This window comes from Tauraco erythrolophus, chromosome 2, assembly GCF_009769465.1.
Source record: "Tauraco erythrolophus isolate bTauEry1 chromosome 2, bTauEry1.pri, whole genome shotgun sequence".
Taxonomy (NCBI): Eukaryota; Metazoa; Chordata; class Aves; order Musophagiformes; family Musophagidae; genus Tauraco; species Tauraco erythrolophus.
Genome location: NC_141466.1, coordinates 70752302 through 70772253, shown reverse-complemented (window position 1 = coordinate 70772253; position 19952 = coordinate 70752302). Strand labels below are relative to the sequence as shown.

General features: G+C 40.6%; 1 protein-coding gene across 8 annotated transcripts in view; it reads left to right on the top strand.

Moving 5' to 3' along the window:
• The window catches only part of HMBOX1 (homeobox containing 1), a 113304-nt gene that overhangs the window by 75704 nt on the left and 17648 nt on the right, over positions 1–19952 (top strand). For all 8 annotated transcript variants that reach the window (XM_086624292.1, XM_086624259.1, XM_086624285.1 and 5 more), the window contains exon 6: positions 6688–6841. In XM_086624292.1, coding sequence (XP_086480418.1) covers positions 6688–6841 — 154 coding nt within the window. The remainder of the gene's footprint in view (positions 1–6687; positions 6842–19952) is intronic.

Below are 19952 nucleotides of genomic sequence, written 5' to 3'. Positions count from 1 at the left end.
GATGGGATGTTGATAGTTAGAGTGATAAGTTGGAGATGTCTTTCAAATCCCACCTGCTTCTCCAAATCTCAAAACAGATCTTAAATATAAAAAGAGAAGTAAAGCTCCTCATTGTCTTTAACTAACCAGCAATCTTCAAAATCACAGTTCAATTAATTTCCTTGCATTGTTCTTCTCCATAGATATTGTTTGACCACAGTTCTTACTTTTCCCTTTAGAGGTTTTATTGTAAAGATCAAAATATTATGTTTAATTTCCTTTAAACAATGGCATGATTAAATTAACTATGTAATTGTTTTAAGGAATTTAAGACTCAGGCTCTCTAATGTGAACTTGGCTTCAATATCTAGAATTTTATTAAGAAAAACGCCATTGAAAAGAAATCTTCAAAACTTCTTTGTGTGTAAGCTGAAAATCAGCTTAAAGTTGGGTGGGTTCAAAGCCATAGCCAAGCCCGTCCTTTCTGTTAAGCATCTTGAAAATTGCTTTAAAGACTGAAAGTGCCAAGGATTGTGAGGTGCTGACAACCTGCAGGGATCACTGAGAAGCCTTGATTTTTGCAGTGGCTGGAATTGTGATGCTAAGGATATAACCGTTCAGTATCAGCTGCTTTGAAAGCCTCAAGTTGTACCCTACAAAGTAACTCTTAGCTATTTCCCTTTGATGCAAGGTACTGCCTCCAAAACAGTGGAGAGAACTGGAAGGTGTATTTTGGAAAAAAAAAACAATAGTCCTCTCCTAGTGACGAAAACTGTTGTGTGGATCTTTCCTATAGCCTTGCGTCTTTTCTTTCCAACATCGTTTGGAGTTCTTCAAGAAGTAACATTCTGTGCTGGGATAAAAGCAGCCTTGTGAAACTTAGTGCTAAAATCTTCACTTCTTCCTCTTAACCTTCCTTCTTTCCCCATATCCACAAGCTCACGTCTTGTTTGTCCTTTGGCTCTTGAGAAGTGTCTAAGGAAGGCAGACTAGCAACGCCGAAGGTTACGGCTTAAATTGAAATGAATCGATGTTAACCTCTACTTTTCTGACGCGCTGTCGTGCTGAGGTAGTTTTCACTTTTCTTTACACACACACAGAAAACTTTCTTGAAGAGTGGTTGTTTGAGTTTAACCTTTTTTCAAACAAGACATCTTATACAGCATTTTCACGAAGTGTAAAAGGCAAAATGGCTCCTCTGCCTCTGCCAAGAGACTGTTTGAATGCACTGAAATTCCCTTTAGAACCAAATAATGTTTGGTTTCTTTTTAGAGGCTGAGATAAAAGGGAGAACCCTCAGTTTTCCTGTACCTGTTGGAAAAGTCTACTTGAGGAAGATGGTTGTGTCCTATTTATTGTAGGATACTCTGCTACTTTGAATTCTTGCCATTAACTATATTGCAGGTCAGACTGACGAGCCAAGAGATAATTAACGTGCATATATGCAAGTGTATACAGCGTATTAAGGAAGGTACCAACCTTGTCCGGAGCATCTTGGATTGAAATAACTATTATGAAAACAGCTTGGAGTTTTGGGTACTGCTTACAGTATCCTGTGATTAGTAGACTCAACGAGCCGTTCTGCTGCCTTCCTTAAAGTCAGAAAAAGAGGATATCAGCAGAGCCTCCTGCCATGTTCACAAAGCAGCGATGCTGTTCTACAGAGTGTAAAAGATTGTCCTCCTTTGAAGAAATTTAAGAGATTAAATCACTGGCATGTGTTTTTTTCTATTCACTCACTTGCTAGGAAGTAATGTTTGGCTTTCTATTCTCATATATCCCATGTTTCCAATTCCAGCTGCTGGGAATAAAATCTCAGTCCTTCTCCTTTGAGTGATGGAGTCAGGTCTCTCTGTGCAGAAACACCTACGCGTTTGAGTTACCCATGGGCAAAGTGCGGTCTTCGGAAACTTTTAGTGCCCCCATTTCTTTAATTCCTTATTTTGGAAAACTGGGTCTTCAGAGTAATTCTATTTTCTGACTGAATTTGTTGGAGTAGTAACGGAAGGAAAACTTCCACTTAAAATTGAAACAGTTTTGAAGGAGTAGGACACCAGATACAATCAATTTATGAACTGCGAAGAAAGAATAGTTGTTTCATAAGGAAAGAATTGAAGATCGCTTGGCAAACCTGTAGCCTTTCCTTGGCTCTGCCAGTTTTTCTGTATGACTCTTAGCAAATGATTTCACCTTTGTACCTCACTTTCCCGTCTCCTAGATAAAGATGAGACCATTTTATTGCGTAGGAGTTCCCTGCCTTGCCTGTAAGGTCCTCGCAGCGGGGACTGTCTTTTACTTTGCTTCTATACTGCACCTAGCCAGGAGTTTCTAATAATATAGGGAAAAAAAGATGACTTATAAATTCATCAAAAGAGGTTAGTTGTTTTTATTTTTTTTTTAAACGTATAATGGTGCTGTATAATACTTCAAATTGTCCACAAGCAGTCCTGCATCTGGTAACCAAAGAACTCAGTGTTCTTATGGCAGTTTTGAGACGTTGCTAAATGTTGTTCCTAGACAAAAGAGACTCAGGAATTCCATCACATTCATTATTTACCAGCTTGCTTTGGCCTCTGGAGTACCCTCTTTGTTGTTCGCTTGGTTTTGATTGCTTATTTGCATGGGTGCTATCTATATTTCTCCTCTCATTGGTGGCGAGTGTTCAGGCAACAGCAGGCTGGAACATTGCAAAAGAGACTTAAGTCTCATGGATCACAACAAAAAAAACCAAAACAGTTTTCCTACTGTATGCAATAATCTTGCTCAAAAATTTCTTGATCAAAGTTTTCCTGGTAGGAGTGATGCCAGAGTTAATAGCAATGCTGTGAATTCCAGTGGACTAGTGATTGTAAATTTTTCCTGGAAACAGTTGCCAAGTAGGGTGAAAGGCAGTTTTTTGTTGAAGGGAAGAAGTCAGTGCTAAATGCTAGTCTTTGAAAAGTCTTTAATCCAATTAATAGGGATGCTTTTCATTTAGATCGGGCTTTTTTTTTGGACGAGCACCACATCTCTTGTGTTTTGTATAGGACTGAGAGCATTTTGGCAGTAGATAAATAGTATACGTTTCAGAAGCCAGTATATGAGTCCATAGAGTCCTATAATGTACCGAGGTTTTTTGGTTTTGTTTTTGGTTTTTTTTTTTTTCCCCAGAGCCCATGGGTTTTAAATAAATAAGTATTTCTTTTTACATTGGTAGTTGTTAGCCTGATTAGTTTTGCTGGCACTGAGTCTTGGGCAATGTGGAAAGTTTGTTATGGAGTAACTTCAGCATGTCTTTCACCTCTGCGTACTGCAAACTGAAGCTGGCACCTAGAAATGATGTGTTGAAGTTACAGATGGATACAGACTGCTTCCATTTAGGCTGGATATTTATTTCTACCAGTCTTCTGTAATAGGAAGGCAGCTGTGGTCACCTTGGAGAAAATCGTGTGCTCTTCCCCCTTGAACAAAAGGGAAAAGGAAAGGCAGTTATTATCAAGATGTGGCATCTCTTGTGTTATTCCCATAGCAGTTCTTGTTTAGCTATAAAAGAAAAGCTTACAAAAAAAAAAAAAATCAGGGGCTGGATATCCCAGGAGATTTGCACTGGAAATGTATTGTTGGTGATTTACTGTTTTACAGAGCTGCAGAGAAAATAGTCCCTGCTCTGATCCTTTCCATCCAAGCACTGAGCTCTGTAGGGAACCTTTTGCTGTGCGGGCTGCTGATTCAAATCTAGCCTGGCTCAGGAGTAACTGAAAGGTTTTTATTATGTGATCTCGGGTCAGCCTGGCTAAAAATATAATGTGACATCTGTTCTTATCAGTATAATATACGATAGGTACTTGCTGCAAAGGCTTGCCAGTAAATGGTTCCTTGGAGCTGGGAGATGGCCCGAGGCTTGCTCCGACCATTCTGCGCATCGCCCCTGTATGACAGAGCCTCTCCGAGACATGTGATGTGGATCAGCAATTGCATGTGATGCTTTTAAGAGCAACACTCTGTCTTCAGGATAGTGTCTGGGATGTGCTGAGAGAAGGGAGGCCTTTGCCATTGAGGAATTTTGAGTATAGAGATAGAGCTGCGTTCCAGTTGGAGAGCACCACTTTTGCCTCCTCTCCCCAAAACCCACCTGCAGCATCCCCAAAGTCCTACCCTACATATGAGAAAATGCTGGTTTGCACAAAGTTGTGTATTGTTGCAAAAGGTGCTCAGCACTGGCAGGCAGTGAGAGATGTCACTTTCTATTTTTTTCTGCAAGAGCAGTTCTTCCCAGGCAGTTCACCTCTATACCCCTTGTAAATGTCTTGCTTTTTGATGCGTATACCAAGATGAAAATCTCATACCGCAATTGCTTCGTTCATTCTGCTCAAGAGTTTCACTTCTTCTTAAAAGCTGTTTGATGGGTTTGTGAAAAGAATCCAACCTATTAACTAGGATGTAACTTACTAAGTTGTGAAGAAGTGGAGCTGGTTGGCGAGAGGATTGGGATGAAGCCTTGGAACAGCAGAATAAATGGGATCCCCAAGTGCACACTTCATTGAGGGGGATGAAGAAAAGCTCCATAGTTACCTTACCAAATGTGGCAGCAGTGTGTATGTCCACCACTTTTGCCACTCATACATCCAAGTGCATTTGGGGCCTCTGTATGCGTTCAGATGCCTCCTTCTTGATGTGTGTGCCAAACCAGTGGTGAGTACTTGCTTGTGATTCTCAGCATACCTCTGGCTTATCTGCTGCTGATATTGATGTTACCTCGTAGAAAAGAGCAATAGGTAAATTGATCTAGCAAGGCTACTAAAACAAAAAAGCATCTTGTGTTCAGTAAATGAACATATCAGTAGCAGGAGCAAATTTATGCTTTAAATACAGATTTATTTATTTTTTTTTAACCTTTGTCTGAAAAATCTCAGGCAAATTTAATGGATGTACTCTGCATCTCATCATCTAACATCATACCTTGATGTTAGGCATCACTGACATTCCAGTTTTCTCCCTGTGAAATGAAATCCTCAGGTAAAGAAAGTATATTGCTAAGACAGTGCAGGGAAGGCTAATTTCTTGTCTTGTTTTCCCTTGCCTCTTTTTAATTTTTTCTAGAAGTTTTTTAGTTTTTGAAGTGTGTTTAAAGCCTAACAACTCGATAATGACCCAGACCGCTAAACTGTGTGAGCACTGCAAAGAGTAGATAAGGAACTTTCCTTGAAATGGCCTCCCAATAAATTGGCAATATAGGAAATATTTCATCTGTCAATAAAACTTAAGTAATCTGTGTAGGCTCATTAGCTGGGAATTGGTAAGAGTCACCGTCCGTTGTGCATGCAAGGCAGAGACTGCAGGCTTTGCTTCCTATAGACTTCTCCTGGGTAAAATTTTTAAATTATTTTGGGCTCCACTACCTCACACATTTGCAAGCCCTTGGCAGTAAGGAGAATACTCATTGTGCATTTCTGAAATGAACGCAGCCAAATGCATAAATAGCTAATTTCTTGCTTTTTAACTGTAGAAATTTGTTTATTGGTTAAACTCTTTAAGTTCCCTTAACACTTTTACTCTGTTTTAAATTAAACAAGCAGTGTTGTTTCACTAACACAGTATGTTTTTAGGATTAAATCCTAACCATTCTGACCAAGTCTGTGTATGCAGAGGGATTTGCTGTCTCAGCCCTGTCTTTACGTGTGCACAATGCTGTGTTCTTCCTGTGCCCAGAGCTGCCTGCTTCTCTTGGCTCTATCCAGCCTGTTTCAGTGCACAAATTCCAGTTGAGCTCAGTATGCATATGGGATATAGGTGGTGATTTATCTTTTCATAAGACTGTTGTTTGTTTTTTTTTTTTTAATTTTTTGCACACAAGAACAGCTATTTCTTCTCTCAGGGGCAAGTCACTGAGAACAAAGCTGTCCTTCAGAATATACTCTGGTTTACATCCTAATGTCCTATACCAGGTTCCCACCTCACCAAGGGATATACGAAAGATCAGTCTCCCAGTATGTCTTGATTTATCTTGATTTATTAACTGAGAGGCTGTTGTAGAAAGAATCAGGGGTAAGTTTCAAAGGGCCTTTCCTGAAGGCATTGTGCCAAGTCCTGTCTCTTGCTTGATGCTTTCCAGCTTAGGCTTCTTGAAAGGAGAAATACATCTGTAGAAGGGGGACAGAAGAGGAAAGATGTGACGTTAATCTGCTTTCAGTGACTTTTTCAGGCACCCTGGCACTCCGGAGCCCATGTTTGCTCAGGTTACAGGGTGTGTTTCTATCGGTGGAGCTATTTCAAGTGTTTACTCAGCTCTTGAACACGTTGAAATACCTTTGGTATAAATTTACATTTTGCTTCCTGAGACCGCTGTACCATTAAATAGAAACCTGCTATTTCCCGTTTGTGGCAGAAGAGGTAGCAGCACAAACTAAGTAAATTCGGGCTGGGGCATAGCTCACCCTTTCTGTAAGATATTATTCCTCTTGATGAAGACAAGACAGCTTTTTCTAAGTGGCTGTCAGCTCAGTTATGTCTCCCTTAGATTTCTGTGGTCACCTGATACCTCTCTGGCTTGGAGGTTGGGAATGGGAACTAGCTGACTTTGTGTATCTTTCAGCTGTCCTTGTTTGATAATGCTTTACTTTTTTAGTTTGAATGGTTTCATCATCTGTCTTGTCTTTTTTTCATAAGCAGGAGTGAGAAAATGGGCATGATTTTTAATCCACTAGGAAACACAGTATTTATTATTCTTAGGGGCTACATTAAGCATGAGACCTGCTCCTATCCCAATAGAAGAGCCAGAATGGAGACAGACGCCTCCCCCAGTCACAGCTACCTCTGGGACCTTCAGACTACGGCGAGGCAGTCGGTTCACGTGGAGAAAGGAGTGCCTGGCTGTTATGGAAAGGTATGTCATGTTTGGGTTACGGAGATGGGAATTACAAAGCCAATACAAGTATCCTTTTTCCTGCTCTGGTGAGCACCAGCTTTGTTTTCATGGATATGCTTTAGCATCATGCAAGTAAACAACAGTGTAATCGTTTGATTCTCAATGATAGAGTAGGAAGAGCTATTTCACTCCTTTTGTTATTTAAAAACATGTTATACTCCTGGACAATATCTCATTTTTTGTAGACCCTAAGACATCTTATCCTTAGCACAGTCTGAGAGTATTGGTGTTCAGCTCTTCCTTTGCAGAAACCTTTCTGTGTAGCCTAATCCAGGCTCTGTCTTTGTGGGGGTCTGCACGGTCTTTACATTCTGCATTTCTCCTTTCCCAATTTACTGATTTATTTACTCATTTGTATCATGTTATTTTATAGTTGATACTGGCATTTCAGCAGCACTGTAATTGTTCAGGATGCAGATCTTTGCCTAACAAGCAGTAGGTTCCTTGTCCAAAAAGGCTCTTACAACCCTTTTACGTGAGCTGGGAACAGTACAGAGCAAAGTAGATCTTTCAAATACATATGCAGAGTGGCAGGTGATCATTAGAGCTCCCAGCTCTTCAGTCTTGCAGAGAGGAAGCACTCTCTGAGCCTGGTCTCCTGGCTGCCTATGTGCTTTGCCTTTCCCTCTGCTTACAGTAATGTCTCTTTTGTGGATAATATTGTATAATAGAAAAGGGCTAGTGAACTCAAACGTAGTTTAGGGATGAATGCTTGTTTCTGTTAAGGGCTAAATGGCTGGGAGGAGTTTTCTTCCCTCCGAGAGCGTGAGGAACCTCGTTTCCATGAAAGCACCAGATGACTCTCTGTACTACACTCCTCTCTGGTTTGCATCTCTTGAGTCCTTGGCCAGCAGATTTTTAGGATGTGCTTTTGCCCTTTCTCTAATGCTTCTCTTTCCTCTTGCTTGCACAAGGGTCTTTGGAACTGATTAAGAGCAGGAGAGTGTCTCCTTTTACCTAAGCTAAGACCAAAACACTGAGCTCCCTCAGGGACCTGAGCCTTTTTACACACAAGATAGACATCTGTGCAGCCACAGGCCATTGCAGGGTCTTTGCAGGGCTGAGACCAGTAACTAAGTGTTTGTTTCCATGTTCTGTCCTGGCACTGCACTGATGTTTTCAGGTTTGGCTGGATATTTCCCCAAAGGAAAGAATGTAAATGTTTGAAATCTGTTCTGCTTTGCTAGACCCACCTAATGCAAAGTCCTGAAATCTGATAGTACAGAGGACTGTGTTTTTCTAGTGTCCCCCTCCACACAGGCAGTACAATGTGCAGTGTAGGGTCTTTAGCCCTTTAAAATGCTCGTATGACTGTCCTGATTGCAGTATGTAGCATGACAAAAAAGCCACAGCTTAGTGTACCTTCAGGACAATACCACCTCCTCATTAAACTTCTATGTGTGAAATATTCAGTTGCTCTAAAGTAGAATTAGAGCTCTTTGGGCATGAGTGTTTTCCTTCTTGGTTTCTATGTGGCCTAAAGTGCGATAACTGCTATTGTTTGCTGTTTGAATCATGGTAGTGCCTTAGATTCCTTTGTGGTGGGTGCTGTGGAAGCACAGAGCAGAAGGAAAAAGCTAAGCATGCAAGCACTGCTTTTCCTCCTTCGGATCTCTCCTAAAGCCAGTATCTGCTGTGACACTCAAGAAGTCAGACAACCTGTAATGGTTTGGTATGTGTCTGTTGGAAAGACGTGAGATTTGGTTTTGTATGTGGAAAGAGGCAAGTCGGTGTTGACATTGGAAATAGTCCTGTTGTGTATGCAGGTACCTAATCACTTGATCTGATTTGTCATTGCCCTCTTTCTTCTTTGTCATTCTTGGTTGTGTTTGCAGTGTCTTGTCTTGTGCTCTGTAAAGCCTTTGCTGCCGGGGTTTTCTTCATATTCTGCTATTAAGTGAAGACTTCTGCCACATTGCCTTAATCCTGACTTTAATATTAAGTTTATAAAGCTCTTGCGGCGTCTTCGCAAGCACTGAATTTCGCAGCCTGGTGTGTGGGTACTGGAAAGTGTGGCTGAGGAGTTTTACTTGAGGCAAGAAGACAGTAAACTCGAGCCATGGTAAAGGCTTTGTATGACAATAAAGCTACACCATAAAGCAAGTTGGGAATATGGTTGTTTAACTGCTATACTTTAATAGGCCTAGTTGAGCTGTAAGGATGTGCTGGTTTATGTGACAAGTTTTGAAAGAGCAGGAGGAAATAGCTCTCCTGAGAGCCCTAGGAAGAAGCTAACTAATTTCACTTACAAGTCACCAGAGTCTTCCAGGTTGGTCCATAGTGTTGACTCATAACAGCAGCCAGGATGAAGGTAACCAGACTCCTGGCTGTCTGGCCCAAGCAGATCAGGTTCACTTGATGCCGCAGGGTCAGGAATAAGCATTTGGCCCTCTAAAGTGGTGTTCGGCATTGTGTGTCCAGTGCTGTTTATCTGGTAATTTGCATTTTCCTCTGAAGGTTTAAGTTTTGACTGTGAGTGGAGGCATCTTACTCAGTTTAATGGACTATTTTCCTTAATTTTCGTGTGTGTTTGTCCTGCAGCATCTCGATGTGCTGTTGGTCCGTGTAGAGGTTTAGGCACCTACTTTTGAGCTTATTTGGGAGCCTCAGTAAAGTGCTTGTTCATCTAGGCTTCTAGCTATTCAGCAATGAGAAATAGAGATCCAGAAGACAATTCCATCCCGCTAATGCAATTCATATGGGGGCTAAATGCAGCTTCCTCTCTGGCTACAAAAGAGGAACCTTCTGCAATTAGACCTAACTTTGGTAATTTAGTTAAATGCCTGAAGATAAGAGGGTTGAATCTAGACCTTAATGGAAACTTGTGTAGGTAATACGGAACTAATTCTTCCTATAAACTTCTAAAACATCACTGTGAAGCTGTATAAACATTTTTTGGGTGAGGATCAAAGTCTTGGGCTGCTCTATCAGTTAATTGTGGTACGTGCTTTTGACATGGATTCAGTTGGTAAGAAATGCAGTCACTAAAGGTCCATGTGTGAGACCAGCTGAGAGCACTTTAAGGAAAGAATCTTAATTTGATTGCAAAAATTAGATTTGCTTCTAGGAGCAGGCTCTCCAACTGAAAATGCACAGCACCGGTCAAAATTTGGCCCATAAACTGAAGGAGAAGGGTGAAGGTTGAAGGGCTAGTTCCTCTTTTTTAAAAAGACTTAAATCCACAAAAATTCCAGTACAATTAATTATTCTATTGGAGCCAACCCGATATAATTAAGATTAGAGTTAGGGCCAGCACGTATACTTAAGTGTCTACTGTACATAAGTGTCTGTATGCAGAGTATGTGTATTAAAGAAACTAATTGGTTTATACTGGATGTCCAGAATGCTGCTTGTGGTTTCTGTAATTTGATTCTCCAGTCTTTACTGCTTTTTTGGAAATTCTCCCAGGGTAGTTTATGAGTCGCTAGGCTTAGATTTCGGACAATAGATTCAAGTTTCTTTCTCCCTCTCTCCTTTCTATTTTTTTTTTTTTTTTAAATATCTCTCCGAATATTTATGCTCTGAAGGTTAAGAGGAGCAGTAGTTCCAGAAAGTAAAGTTCTATATTTAACTGCAGACTAGGTGTGGTTCAGACAACTGCAGTGCAAGCTCCCTCTTGCTGCTGTGCTAGTGATACCAACCTTGACCTGTTCTCTTCTTGAGCCTCCTGCTCATGAAATATGCTGAGTTTCCTGCGTGGTGATGTTGTCGTGTGGCTTACCCTCCTTTGGGAACAGAGCTGAGACTACAGTAGTCCTTTCTGTGAAAACCTGAGGTTAAATTTTGAAAGTCTGTTTCTGCTTCAGTTTCGTGTTCTTCTTTGTTACATATTGTCCCAAAGATAGTTTTTTTCTCTTTTTCTTTTCTCGGCTCTACTTCTTCTTTTCAACCCCTCTCATGAGAACTACGAAATTGAAAATTCCCTTAGGGTTTTCTGTTTTTTAATAAAGCCGTGTTGTCTTGTCTATCTTTTTTTTTTTTTTTTTTAAGTGATTCGTGCTTCTCCTCTAATCAAATGTCGGATTTGAGGTTTATCTTCATTTTCAGGAAAAAAAAACATCTAAGATTGGCAGCAGAGTCAATGACTATGTACCCGTTTTCAGGCATTTTTGTTGAGTACCGTTAAAGACTAGGAGGGGAGGGGGAGTTGAGTGTTGTTTTCGAAGTTTATGCTTTATTTAAAGATTAAATTAAAATAACTGTAAATTCTGCTCTAAACAAAATTAATAATTCATCAGTTGAAAATATTTCAGTTTGTCTGGGGAGTAGGGACTTTGCTTTCTGGTTGAGGGTTGCTTGGTTTGATTTTATGAGTCCCTTTTTTTTTTTCCAAACACTTCTCTGTGCTCTTGAAACATCCTTTGGTAAAGATGTATTCAGATTAAGTATGACTAGATGATATAGGTACCTATTACCCCCATTTCATCGATGGCCAGACAGTCAGGTGTTTCACTTGGCTTTGAGATCCAAGGCAACTTTATTCATAAAAAAATGGATTTAGGTTTCTCAAGATGCTGAGGGTATGGTTTCGTGATACAGCTGAGCTGAACTAACAGTTTGTCACCATCTCGTCCTTAGGTGTTATCCTATCTCATTGATCTTCTCAATTCCTCCTCCTCCTCCTCGGTTTCCTTGCTTCTGCCACCCTGTATTGTGCCAGATATATTGCTTGTCTGATTGAAATACCAGCTAGTTCAGCTCAGTTCAGAAAAAAAGAAATCTTTTTGATTTCCCCTTCCATTTGATTGAATTGGTTCAGCTTGCCATGCGATGAGGATGTACCAGAAGTGGCCCAGGGCAAATGACAGGGATGCACAACCGATACCACGGGGAAGGAGAAGCTTAACAAAAAGATGTACACCTTTTCCATGGTGTTTTTTTCGGTGTGCCTGGTTTTGTTCTGATTTTGCTTGGTTTGAGTTGTATGAGTTCCTGGTTTGGTTAAAAGCATGATCATGCTGACAGTTGTGCTGGCATAATGGAGGAGGTGTTCTTTGATTTTTGCTGGGGGGCAGCAATGTATGAGCCTGGCATCTCTGCCAAACTCCTTGTCTAATTTGGCCAGGTTGTGTTCTTGTTCCCTCTTTAAAGTGGCCCCAGATCGGCCTGGAAAGTCATCTTTGTACCAAAACCAATCTCTGTTGCATTTCCATCAGCTGCACATTCACACTGTAGAAGATTTAGCATCTCGTGCCCTCCTGAAGAAGCACGTTCTGCCGCGATCCTGGCGCGGCGGTGCTGGGCTGGGCCAGCGGAGCCCTGCGCATGGTTCTGGCCCTGAGTGATATCGGTCCTGACATGCGTTATTAGAAATTCTTCCGATTGTGAAAGCGCTATTACTGCAGCTCTCCCGAGCGCTGGGGCTTCCACAGCTTCCCTGGGGAAAATGAGAGCTCTATTAGCTCCTGAAATTCAGTTAGGAAATTTTCTTAGTTAATTTCATCCCATTACTCTTACTTATGTCTTCTAGCAGAACCTTAATACCAGCCCCATAGGGGATCTAAGTTTCCTGTGCAAGGCTTTGGAGGAGATTTAAGTTTTGGATTCATTGCTTTTCTCCCTTTTCAAGCCGACAGCAGAGCAGGAAGTAATGTCTTTCGGCCTCTTCCATTAGCCTTGTACATTGTTAGAAACAGAACATCAGTTTCTCATCAATATAACGATGTCCACTGCTCGGCTTGGGAATGCTGCTTGTCTTCCTTGGGTTTGTTTCGCAGGCTGTGAAGAGTTGAGGAGCACTGAGAGTTACGCTCCGCTGTCCCTGTGACCCTCAGATGTCATTGAACCTTTTGGTCACTCGCCGTTCTCGACTGTAAAATATCTGCTACCTGCTTGGGAGACCGAGCCAAACCAAAGAAAGGATGAGCAAGATGCTAAAAGGCTGTAACTCTTGGGTTACCAAGGAAAATTGGTGCTAAGCATTAGGAAAACTTTCTAACTTTAGGAAAGATTGAGCACTAAGCAGGTTATCTACAGAAATTATGGAACGTTTCTCAGGAGCAAATGAGCTAAAATTGTCAGGATGCTTCTGATATACTTGATCTTAATGCAGAAGGAAACATCAGGTTACTCCTTTATGTTATTTTCCAGCTCTTCCTATTCTATAAAGGTTTGCTAGTCAGCAACTTGCAGTGGCGGGTTCAACTTCATTAAGTCCTTCGAGATGTCGGGAGGGAGTGGTTTTTTAGGATCTCTGTTTGCAATTCATGCTTGTGAGGTGCTTTCAGATCAGTGAGTGCAGACACTTCGCAAAGGCATTCAGTAAAGTTCACTTTACAATTTAGACACGGGCAAGATCTTTTTTTATTGTCTGAAAGTTCAAGTTGTTTGACTCAGGGTCGTTGCTGTATGTCTTCATAAAATGCAAGAGCAGCCATTTTATGCTTGCTGCACGGTATCTTTCTTATTTTGCATTAGATCAAGCTGTGTTCACTTGTAGACATGCATAATATGCAAGCTTCCTATTCTAATCAGCTGTAAGCGAATCCCTGTTGTTTGGCAGATTGGATGCAGTAAAATACAAAGCTGTCCAAAGTGCTGACCAGACTCTGTTCTCTTGAAGGATCCAGCACCTAATGAGTTATTTTTCTTTTTCAAGGACCTCAGGTGATTTTTACATCTTTGTGTTCTCCCTTTTTAAAAAAAAGAAAAAAAAAAAAAAGAGATCTGTGGGAGGGGCAACTCCTTGCAGCAGACTCTAAATAAAATTTTTGTACCTGTCAAGGTCAGAATAACTGAAATCAACATTTGCTAAAGAAGCCTTGTCAATCTGACCTGCAGCAGCACTGTCTGGTGGAAAACCCACATTTTAAGAATGGCAATTCTTCTCTAGTCCTGCATTTCTCCAGGACCAGTTGAGATAATTCCTCTGTCTCCCTGCTCATGAAGGTGAGAAGCAGGATCTCATCCTGAATTACAACATTTTCTTCTCATAGCATCAAAGCAATTGACATACGTATGGGTTTGGAAATCTCTGTTAGTGCCCAGATGTTTTCAGTGAAGATGTAAAAAGGCATTTTTGTTCCTTACTGTGAAGGCTAATGTAACTTTTGCTGGCTCCAGTAGCACCAGTGTGTGGGAGAATCTGTAAGACCAAATTTACCTCTTAACCTATCGTTTGCTTCGAAGAACATCTGCTGGCTCCTTCAGGGGTGTCACAGCTCACAGACTCCATCCTTGGCAGCATATCCCCGAATGCCTACATGTGCAACATCCAGCTGCCCTGTTTGCCCTTGCGGTGACTTCATGTCACCGTCCTCAACACGTAGAGCTGTGTTGAGGGGTTGTATAGGGAGAGGAGGGATAGAGGCAACCTCAATTCAACCAGAGTTCCTACTAGGGAGACACAAGTGGGACATGGCAGGTCTGAAGAGCACTGTGAACTATAGGCTGCTTAATTATCTGCTGAGGTCAGCCTCGTTCAAGAGCAGTCGTTTTGTCCTTGGGTGCCTTTTCCAGCCCCGTCTTTTGTCTCTGACACAAGGGCTGGCTTTGTGATGTGTACTGGTACCACACCAGCACTGTGGAGTTCTGGCATGAGACTGAAGCTTCAGGGCTCAGCCTTACCCAGGTGGTGATGGTGTTTGTCATTCTTTCTACCTGTCCTCTCCAGTCTGTGACTCGTTCACACATGGCTAGCAATCATGTGGCTGTGGATGAAAACTCTTATCTCTTACCCTATTTTTTTTTTTTAAATCCTGCTATTATAGCTGTGGGCATTCTTATTATTCACATAAATATGTAATTCCTTCTAAATCCTGCTAAGATCTGTAGGGTACTTCAGGAGAACTAATTATACCTAGTTTCATTTTATATGCTAAAATGTATTTTAAAAGTTGGAAGTCCCTTTTGCCTGAGTATCATGAGAAAGAATAAGAAAGAACATTTCATTTATCTTCCTGTGATCATTCATTGTATATCCTGCTATCAATGTGCTGCTTATTTATCTCCTCTCTGAACTAAACAGTCCTTCTCTTATCTCTTCTCAGATGGCAAGTCTTCCCTTGCCTCTAATAACATTCATTGTCACTCTTCTCTGGGCCTTTTCCACATTCAATTTTTAGTGACCCGGGGTAGGTGAGTAGGGACAGGAGAAGAACAGATTACCATACTTCCAGGGTGAATATTCCATCTTATAGAGGCAGCTGAATCTGATTCCTGTTGTTCTCTGACCTCCAGCCTAACATCTGGTTTTTGCTGATCACTTTTGTGTGTTGATAGAGAGTGTGTTTTCTTTGAGTAGTCCTCAGTGATACGTGTGCCTTTTTCCTGAACCGTTAGGACTAATTTAGAACCAGTCACGTATATGAGGAGTTTGACTTTGTTCTTTTCCATGTGCTTTTTGCAAAGATAGTAAATGAGGTTCAATTGTTAGAGCGTTTAGATATTTTTGAAATTCACAGCAATTATCTGCTGTATTTGTATCCAATATAAATAATTCACTTTCCATAACGTTATTTAATGTAACTGTTAACGGGGATCGTTTTAGTTTGCAACTTCTCCAAGCCAAAGGCTGATATTCTATTCATACACAGAGCCTAGTGCAGTGGGCTCTCTGCAATTATGTTGAGACCTCTAGATGCTGTAAGGACAGTGTAAAAGTGTAAGTCTAGTGCAGTGGGTTATCTCTCTGTGAGCTTTCTTCTATGCCACCAGTAGACTTCCTGTAATCCTTCATGGTATTCGTCTTCCTGTGCCTGTTCTGTTTAAAGTACGCCATATCAAATAGTGACAAAAAGCTCATGGTAATTAGCTACATCATTATTTTCTTAACCTGTTAACATGATTTTAGGAGGCAGGGAAAGTCAGGGCATTCTTGTCAAAGAAACTGTGAACTGGACCATGGCATGTTCAGTCTACATTTTGTGTAGCCGTTTTATAATGACTATGCCCTGTAGGCTGTCTGGAACAAAATTTCTTGATCATATTACAACCCATGTAGAGGTGATGTGTCTTTGGATGTGCTCTGGTACAAGGGTTTAACAGTTATAGTCTGCTGTCTATGTCCGTACCGAAGGAGCTTGAGACAACGCTGGGGAGTGCATTCACTCTTTGTGAGCAAACTCCTGGGAAGTGTATCTTGGGAAGCAGTGTCTTGGAAGATAAGGCAGTGGCAAATGGCTCCCTGGGCAATGACAAGCACAAGTGACCACAAAGATGTGATCATTCCCTCTTTGGCTCTTTTTCAGCCTGCTTAAAGTCCTGAGAAAGAACTAGCCAGCACTGACCTGCCAAGGAGGGTCATTCCAGGTCCAAGTTTGGCTAAAAGCGATAGTCATCGCTCGCAGTGAGATTTACCTGACCTGTATGAAATATTATCCATGGAATAAACCCACTTAAGTGAATTACAAAATTAACTTCTTGAGTGATCTGGAAAGCATTCGGAAGGAATTAGTAATCAGATTGGCACCTTGTTGCCTCTCACTTTGATGCAGCCAGCTGTCGGCATGTCGGTAGATGTGAGCACCATCCAGCTCAAAGCAGTCTTGGATTTGCCCATTTCTGGTTTCTAGAAGTACGCGGTTTTCCTGCTGACTCTTACTGCAGCTAGTCTCTGAACAGAGTCCAAGCCTACCTCAGTGGAAGGAAATTCTCTGCCATCTAGTAACAGATGTGAGGTCTTTATACAAGTAATAAACAGAGTAATTACAAGGAGAAGTGAGGGAGCAAAATTCCTAAGTAAAACTCATAAGTATGTTGCATCATGTATTTATGGGCTCTTGGTCAGACTGTGGAGCGCTTTAACAGACTGAAAAGAATGCTTTGTCATGGGCTTTAACCACAAAAGTCACTACCACATTCTAGATTCTTTTTTATACTTTTTTTTTGATAATCCAGGATAGCACAATTGACCTTTTTTTGTTTGTTTTTCCCTTGGAACATGCATACGTTTTAATTCATTTTGAATTCTGTGCTGTTTGTGAGGAACTCTGTCAACAGAATAGGAGACATGGATGTATTCCAAAGAGCTTTTTTAATATAATTTCCTTATAAAGCAAAAAGAATGAGAAAATAGGGTACATAAGTACAAAACATAAAGAAAAAGTCATCTGATTTGTTGCTTATTATGTACATAAGCTAGTGTTCTTTCAGTGCCTAAATGCTCCTTGGTATTCTCTTAGTCATAGGAGCATTGGACTGGGACTTCTAGTTTTATGTCCAGCTTCTCCTGTTTCAGTCAACCTTTATTATATCCTTTTTAAAACTGATTAAATTCGCTGTCTTAGAAGTGGGTATAGCCAAGGGTACAAAAGCCCGTTGGGAGGTGGCTGCCCAGCAGGCTCTCATTGTTTCAGCGGTGAAATATCTAAATTCCTGAGATTGTCAGTGACCCATCCTTCTTGGATCAATATTATCGTTTAAGTAAAATAAATCCTTATCTCCATCTCTTTCCTCCAGTGTTGGTCCCCTTCATGTATTTATGGTAAACCATAACCTCATCACTGCCTTGAGGTTTGCTCAGGTAAAACATGCTGTATCTCTTGCAAGGTAGGCTTTTCATTCCTCTGTCATCCTGGGATTGCTCTCCGAGATGTTCCGTTTGAAATTCATCTTACTCCAATGTGGGAGATCAGGATTGTACATAGTCCGGGTGAGGTCTTGTGCAAGTATTTTAATGCTTTTCTTTCTGGATAGGAAATAACTGACATCCTCAGCTACATCAGACTTTGCCCTTTTGGTGATTTTGTTGCATATTGTGTCTTTTAATCATACTATAGTGACTTAACCGACAACAATCTTTCTGTTTTTCCCAGCTGATGATCTTTTGTGTATATGTGAGTAGTTGTTGTTCCCAAAGTGTATGACCTTGCATACTGCACCATTAAATTTCCTTTAGTTCTTGCCCTTAGGTTTGTCTATTACTTTTTATGGTACTTCAATTCCCTCTATTGACGTGGCTTCTGACTTTGTCGTCAGCAGATTTCATTACCATGTTCAGACTTTGTCAAGATCATCAAGTGTATTTGTTCTTAAGATACTCCAAAGATGGTACTTGAGGAGTATCATTGATAGCCATCTTTCAAGCCATTATTTTAAATTTTCAACCCAGTTGTCTGTTACGTGTTTCTTTTCTACCTTATCTCATAAATATAATATTTGTCTTTTCCAAAATTGTGAATAATTTCCCATTTGTGACTATCAAATGCTTTACTGAAGTCCAAAAATTATAATAATTTATTTTTCTGGACATAGGACATGTAGTCAACAACTCCTCAGTTGCTTTTAGAGCATTACTACCAGTACTATTTTAGTCATGCTTCCTGAAAAGATGAGACTGTCCTCAGGAACTTGGCTTTTCTGAGGTGGAGTGGCAATGATATTTAAGAGGAAGCACATGGCAAAAAACATGGCTCATGATAGCACAAATCTGGGAGTAAGGAGCTGCAGATTCATTTCACAGCTCTGTGACTGGTTTCTTGTGTCTGTGTCTCTTAACTTTGCTGCTCTTCTACCTCTAAATTCTTCTAATAATAAAGTATTCTGAAATTGTGCTCTTTAATTTTATTCTTTAAGGGATTTATGATGTGGTTGTAGAAAGTGTTCTTGAAATACAAAGCATGGTGGGTCTTTTTTAATGAAGTAGGACTTTCGAGTCCTTGGAACTTATTATTTCCAAGGTAATTATTCCCAGTCCTATAGGCAAAAAAAAAAAAAAGTTGTATAATGAACTCAACTATTTCCTTTCCCAATGGATGGTGAATGGTCATTGAATAATCTGTAGAAAATAAATAAAAAGATGTTACTGCTGCCAGACTTGAGAAGTAGTACTCTTCAAGGATTCACAAAACTAACTCATCGCTTAAAACTTTCCTTAAACCTTCTTCTTTGGTATGATGTCTACAAAGAATCTCATGAAGCTGGTCTTGGTGCCATAGTAGCTTAATCAAGCAGCATGCTGGCCTATACTGATTCATTATTTCTTGTTCTCATCTGCTTATATCCATGTGTTGCATTGCATTTAGATTGCAAGGCAGGGAATAGATTGATATTTAAAAAAACAAAACAAAACAAACAAAGCACAAAAAAACCAAACCCAACAAAAACCAGAAAACTTTTTTCTGCTTTGTGTCTGTACAGCACTTAATACAGTAATAGTTCTGGTCCAGATCTTGAAGATGCCTGGCATTAGGAAAAACGGATGTACTGAGCACAAAGTCAGAAGCTTTGAATCTTGTGGCTTTTGACTTTAGGCACTGGATGTCCTGCGAGAATTTGCCTTATCTTGTCCTTTGAATCCTGTAGGATCCTTTCCGTAGTTTAATCAATTTTTATTTTCAGAAAGTGCAGCAGAAATGGTGGCTGTCTGTGTGCTTCTAAGCTGGGCGGGCCTGAGTCTGGTCCAATACTGGAAATCAAAAATAAAAACTTGTGGATCTTTGAAGAGAAATGCTAGTGGTTATGTTGGAAATTGTCAGCTCATGCTAAGCTTTATCACAAATCTCATGTTTGGTATTTTTCCTCTCTTGGAGGCTTAGGACAAAGTGAGACTTCAAGCTTCATAGCCAGGAGGACTATAAACTTTTGAAAAACATAACCTTACTGAGGCTAAACTAATAACTTGAGGGACCATGATGCTTACACTTGACATTCTGTACATACTTTTTTTTTATGATCCAGTACTGAACTTCCCATTAAAGCACAATTTTGAGACAAGGATAGACTATTCTTCTAGAAATACCTTACCTTAGACGAGCAGAAAACTGAGTTCTGACTCTGAGTTTAATATTTTCTTCAAGAGAGCAGAGAATGATGTTTTGGGTTGAGTAGTGTGAAATCCATGTCATACATTTTGCTATTTATTTATGTTGCCAAAAAAAGCCTTGGAATCCTCTGCTGTCTCGCAAGAAGTCTCTCTAATAACCCCAGTGTTGATTACAGTGCATCTCATTGGAAAGGTGGGTCACCAAGCAGCAAAACAGCCCTTATGAGTGGGTGGGCTTTTACTGAAGTCCCAGGGCTGATTTCTGCAGGTCTCATCACTTCTTGGAAGTGTTTCATCCGTGGACTGATTCTGCCTTAGCTTTGCTTGCTTTGTGAGAACTAGATAACCCAGAGGATGTAATTTTAA